Source organism: Chinchilla lanigera, unplaced genomic scaffold (genome assembly GCF_000276665.1).
Source record: "Chinchilla lanigera isolate Chin_1 unplaced genomic scaffold, ChiLan1.0 scaffold00028, whole genome shotgun sequence".
Lineage (NCBI taxonomy): Eukaryota > Metazoa > Chordata > Mammalia > Rodentia > Chinchillidae > Chinchilla > Chinchilla lanigera.
Genome location: NW_004955429.1, coordinates 4,426,195 through 4,432,097, shown reverse-complemented (window position 1 = coordinate 4,432,097; position 5,903 = coordinate 4,426,195). Strand labels below are relative to the sequence as shown.

Below are 5,903 nucleotides of genomic sequence, written 5' to 3'. Positions count from 1 at the left end.
CAAAACCAGCCTGAACTGCATAGTGAGACCTTGTCTGAAGAAAAAAAGGACTTGCAGAACTGCTTCAGAAACTGGCAAGAACAATCGGATAAGGGAGCTGGCAAAGACAGTATTTTGAGGAGGATTAATAGTGTGTCTTTATTGTAATACATTTTTATCTAAACATACCATATTTTTTGATCAGTCCTTATAAAACAAGAACAGAACTCTATACCCTTAACATTTATATCCTATACGCATTACCTGTCTCAAATAAGCAAACCCATATGAATAAGTAGGTCAGGTAGTATTGAGTGATAAAGCAGGGAAGGGCAAAACATGAGCAGCAGGAGAAGGGCATTCACTAAGCAGAATGGATGGCAAAGCTTCATTCAGAAGGTGGCCTCTAAGTAAAACCCAGGAGACAAGAAGGTGAGCCTTGCACAGATTTGGAGAGAGCGTTCTGAAAGGGCTCAGCAAAGGGGAAGTCTCTGCCTGCACCCCTTGGTGTTCACGCAGAAGAGCACAAGTCCACAATGGCCAGTAGGGCCTAAGGGTGGAGAGTAACAGGAAGTAAAGTCAGGAAGGCGGGGAGGTAGGTTTCAAGGACTTGGCAAGTCATCTTTAGAACTCTGTCCTTTAATCTTCAGAGAAACAAGACACCAAGAGAAGAATCTGAGCAAAGGAATGGTCTGTTCCGAGTACCGTGTGCACACTGGACTCTGGGATGGCAAGGACTTGAGGCTGAGGGACCAGTCAACTGGATCTGCATATGGCACTGTGGAAACACACATGTTTTCTGCTCTTGCAGGGACTGCAATCCAAGGTGCATGGAGATAAAAGCACTTAGGAGCACGGTTCCCAATAAAGTCAGGATGTTTTAGGATAATATGCTAGGGAAAGTCAAGGAAGACATTCATGAGGAAGTGATATAGAAGAAAAAACCAGAATGGTAAGTTAAAACCAGCCATGGGAGAGGAAGGTCAGAGAGGAAAGAAAGAACAGAAAGAAGAGTAAAGAAAGCATTTAGGAGGACCTAAAGTTGAGATGTCGCCAAGTCCCCTGACCTGACCCGAAAGGAGTTCAGTATATGAAGTAGAGAAAGTAGGTAACAGGTGAGATAAGAGAAGGGAGGCCCAGATGGCTGATGTCCTTCCAAGGAGTTTGAACTTTATTTCAAAGGCAACAGAAACCCAAAACTGTTCTCCATGGGAGAATGTGGTGACGAGCTTTCTATTTCAGGAGGATCGCTCTGATTATGGGAGGTAGCCCAGCTGTGCAAGGGGACGGGGTGGGTCGCTGGGCTGCCTTATAGGATGCCTGTTACCATGGTTCACCAGCAGGCTGCAGCTGAACTAAACTCTGATAAGACAGCAGGGACTTGGAACACAAATTCAGCAGGACCTTGGACATGAGCAGCTAGAAAGGAGACTCAGGATGATGACCTAGTTTCTCACCCGGACATGTAAGGAGACAGTGGCACTACTCACTGAAGGGGCACAGCTGGCAGGGAAGGTTTGGTAGCAGGGGTGGAATCTGGTCTGCAGTGCCTGTGGGCCGTCCCAAAACACTGCTCAGGAAATGGACTATACAAGTCTACAGATCAGCCATACAGTCTGGGAGACAGTCATAGACTGGGCACTACCAACACACAGAATAATGCCGCAGGGAAGACTAAAATACAACAACAGAGTGAGAAAAAGGAATGCAAAGGGCTTGGCTCTGCTTGAAACCAACATTAAACAAGCAAGTAGCGGAGGAAGATCTCCCAAAAAGGAGGGGAAGACAGATGGAGGGACAGAGGAAGAAAGGCAGATAGACTGGGGGGAGCATCTGAGAATGAACAAGGGAGTCTGGGACAAAAGCAAAATGTAGAATGTCCCAGAAAGTCACCAAAGGATAATCTCATCCTAAGTGAAGAAAAACACAAAAATGAAATAAGCTAATGGACAACAGTAACTAAGTTTTAAAAGCAATATAAACAGTGAAGGTATAAATATTATGGACTGCAGATGAAAAGTGAAATCAACAATAAAAATAGAAAATATCAGGTAATCTCAAAAGCTGAAGCCAAGTTTTCGCGTCTTTTGTTTTAAAAAACACAGTGGGTTGAACCTTGAGGAATGAGACTATGATATGGAAGGCGTAATCACACCACAGAAGGGTCAAAGGAAGAGTCTGCCTAAAGTGATTTTGTAAGCACAGTTATTCAAGGTATGCTGTTAGCATACCTCACAGATTAGACTACACACACACTCAGGAACAGTTATGTGGCGCAGAGTGAAAACAATTTTTAAAGAGACCCTATCTTTAGATGTATAAAGTATATAAATCTGTGTGAACACCATCCGTGCCATCTTCACTGGATAATACCAAGACACATGGTACTCAACTATTCCAATTCCTTATTTGATTTTTTTTTTTTTTTTTTTTTTGAGGACAGGGTCTCACTATGTAGTTCAGGCTGGCCTTGGACTCACTATGTGGCCCAGGCTAGCCTTGAACTAACTCACAGCAATCCTCCTGCCTCAGCCTCTTGCCTCAGCCTCCCAAGCGCCACCATGCCAGGCTTTACAATTCCTTATTTGAAAAGTGCCATTATGAATCTTTTATTATATTTCAAGGGGGTCAGATCTACATATCAACACAATTAAATGATAATACTTCGGATGAACCAGAAATTTCTGTTTGTTTTCAACAAAGTAACAGGCTTTACCATAGGTAGAGGTAATTACCTCATTAGGTAAGGCATGACACAGAGACGCCCCATTAACTTACCACAATGATTTCTCTGTCCCATAAAGTCACGTTTTTGGCCAATTAATAGCATTACTATTAAGTCATGTGTTTGTCTCTTGGTTAAAAACATATACATTTATTATTCAAACACATTCAGGAATGTAACTATTTGTTTTTAAATTTTTTAAAAGAATGACTGTATCACAGAATGTAATACTTCCAATAAAACCAAGCACAAATATTAAAGGCAGTGTTCAATGACCTAAGTGTCAGCGCTAAGTATTTCAGTGGCTACTCCCTTTCCTTTACAATATTCACAGTATGTGATGCACATCAGAGGCACCAAGTGGAGATAAATCCTCATCACAAGTAAACAGAGGCCATAATTGTACAAGTAGCCCTCACTCCCTACCAGCTTTTAAAACGTTTTTGGAGAGCATACAACCCCTTTATTTCCATTTCCACAAATAAGCCAAGCAAAATAAACAGCCAAATAATATTACAGTTTAATATCAAATTGAAGTAGTGCTTATACTCTTTAAATGAGCAAAGTAAGGCAATACTGTTACTTCCTTCTGAAACTAGAAACAAAATAGCCAAGCTAGCAGTAAGGTCCAAGTGAGAACAAATTTCACAGCCCTGAAAAAAATACAAAACTGTCACTGTTAATAAAAGCCAAGTGTGCAACTAACGGGAAGCAGTACTTCCTAGGCCCAGCCAAGGACAGGAGATGTCTAAATTCTAAGTTTGGGGGCATCCTTTCAATGACAAAAAAAAAAAAAAAATCAAATAAACATTAGTTTTTGCTAATATAATGCAAATAGCATGCTAATTAAAGTATTTACAAGACAAGGACAAAGAAAGCTTTCGGACTACAGTACACATTATTATGTAACTGCAATACACATTAAGCAATCACCAGGTTGTAGGTAGGCCTTCCAGAAGGAGTCATTATGGTTTACCTCGATCAGAGGACTGCGGTGTTCTATGTAATCACCGTTTCACCTGCAAGCAGGTGTTTACAGATGTCGAAAAGGCAAGTACTGATTCTAAATGTGAACTTCCAGTTCTGCCTGATGAAAGGTTGGTAACAGCACGCCGCACATCCCAGGGCTGCCTATACTACTTTCCCTTCCAATGTGAAGCAAGCTGCACAAACCAAGTTTCTCTGCATGCTTTGTGGGCCAAAATGTAACTTCTGATTCATTTTTACTAAAGTGCCCAAACTGATGCACTTGGAACTACACTTGTGTCAAGGACAAAAAATTTAACAGAAGACGCCAAAGAAGCAGTGAGATAGTGAAGGCTCACTCGCGGATATGACTGCAATCTTGGACATTTCAGGAAAAACCTGGGCGTCTCAAAAATAAAGTTTGAAAGATAATGACATTCAGTACCTTTAACAAACAAACTACAGAAGCCACAGCCAACAAAGTAAGCACACAATGTATTCACTATAGAAATAAACTCCAAACGCAAGAAGGAAAAAGGAAAGATATGAGAAGCCAGCAGGGTTTGTGGGTGCCACAAATCAGTGGATTTTCTATGATTCCGGTTCTGGCTGCTCAAAACAAAATTCAAAAAGCCTGGAGTACAATTTTCTGGGCCTTTCTCAAGATAGTAGGCTGAAGAGCAACGCAAGCCACCTGACTCCCCTGAGCAGTCTGCAGAAGTTCTGAACGGTGAAAGGAAAGGCATTTTAAAAAGCACAGTAAAGGCAGGAGGTTGTTCTGGGAGCTAGAATTGTAATTGCACTGTAAGACATTTTCCAAAGATGGGCCTAAATAGTCCCTCGGGGGCTGGGGAACATTCTTTCCTTAAAAAAAATAAAATAAAAAAGGCAGAGATCTGTACCAAGAGCAACCAGAAGCAGGCCCTCGCTCGCCTGCCCATCGGTGAGAGATCGTTCCAGGGTCAGCAAGCAGACCAGCTGAGCTCTCCATCTTGCGGGGCAGAGCCTGGATACATACACACACACCATGTACAATGACACTCCCCGATACTTAAGGATGGGGACTGAAGAAAAATGGTTATCCGAGCTCCTTGGAAGCAAACGTGGACTTTATCTCATTTTTGATCACTCAGGTGCTCCCACCAACCAGCTCCAAGACCCTCGTGAGGCCGAGTGGCAGCCGATCGGCCACTCGCAGGGCACTCAAAGACACAAGCCACCGCCCCTCTGGCTTACCTCACAGGCGGGGACCCCGCTGGCCTTGAGCTTGTCACCATCTCCGTCAGGCAGACCAGTCCGACGTGTGGCCATCATTTCATTCCAAATTGCAAAGATGGGACAAATCCTTTGGCGTCCACATTGGGGGTGGGGAGGAAATGCCACCACACACCAAAAAGGGAATTATTCCACACCAGGCTCCGAAAAGGTGCAGGGCTGGTGAAATACACAGCGTGCCAGGAATAAAGGTCTGTTTGTTTATTTCCGGAAGCCCCTTCAAACGCCCACTTCAATTGACTTCACCCTCCTCCTCCATTTCTACAGGCTTTAAAAACAAAGGCGACAGATCTCCTCCTGAGCTCGGGTCCAGGCCGACTGCAGAAGTGGTCCCCTTGCACGCAGCGCTACTCCCGAGGCCGAGAGGAATCCCAGTGGGTGGCTCCAGCGTCAGCCCCCGAAGCGATCGTCCTAGAACAGGGAGAAGTTAAAGGGCAGGAACTTTCTCCAGGCGCCGATCTTCAGGCTTGCCACATGTCGACGCCAAGTTCGCGCGTCCGACACTCGGAAGCACAACTGGGGGGGTTAGAGGGAGCGCCACAGCTGAAATAAGCGACAGTCTTCCCATGCAACAAATTAAAAATAAGGGGCGGGGGCCTGTAAATCCGGGAGGAGAGAGAACTGCCCTGTGGTAGTGTCAAACACACCCGGCTGGCCGCGCAGCCCTCCAGAAAAAAACATTCCCTGCCCAAGTGCACGCACTCTTTTCACCAAAGCCTCTCCGGGGCAGCGAGCGCAGGGGAACGAGGTCGCTCCCCGCCTCACCCGGACACGTACACTTGAGGAAGTGCTCGCCCGCCGGGATAAATGGGATCGATACCTCGGACGCCTCCGCGCTCCCGTCCACCTCCCCCAAAACAAACAAAAAGCCGGCGGGGCCGGTGGGCTCGCGGCGTCCCAGGGGGTGCCCCGAGACGCGGCCGGGCCGGCGACCCAGCAGGCGGAGGTGGCGCTCGCC

The 5,903-nt window shown here is 45.4% G+C and overlaps 1 protein-coding gene across 4 annotated transcripts in view; it reads right to left on the bottom strand.

Annotated features, from left to right (window-relative positions):
* Window positions 1-5,903, bottom strand: part of Arhgap21 (Rho GTPase activating protein 21) — a 135,172-nt gene that overhangs the window by 127,499 nt on the left and 1,770 nt on the right. For 3 of the 4 annotated variants that reach the window (XM_005386906.2, XM_005386908.2, XM_005386909.2), the window contains exon 1: window positions 4,907-5,652. In XM_005386906.2, coding sequence (XP_005386963.1) covers window positions 4,907-4,984 — 78 coding nt within the window. In that variant the 5' untranslated portion in view covers window positions 4,985-5,652. Of the gene's footprint in view, window positions 1-4,906; window positions 5,653-5,903 lie in introns of those variants that run through there. The other variant, XM_013515486.1, reaches the window with a different exon arrangement.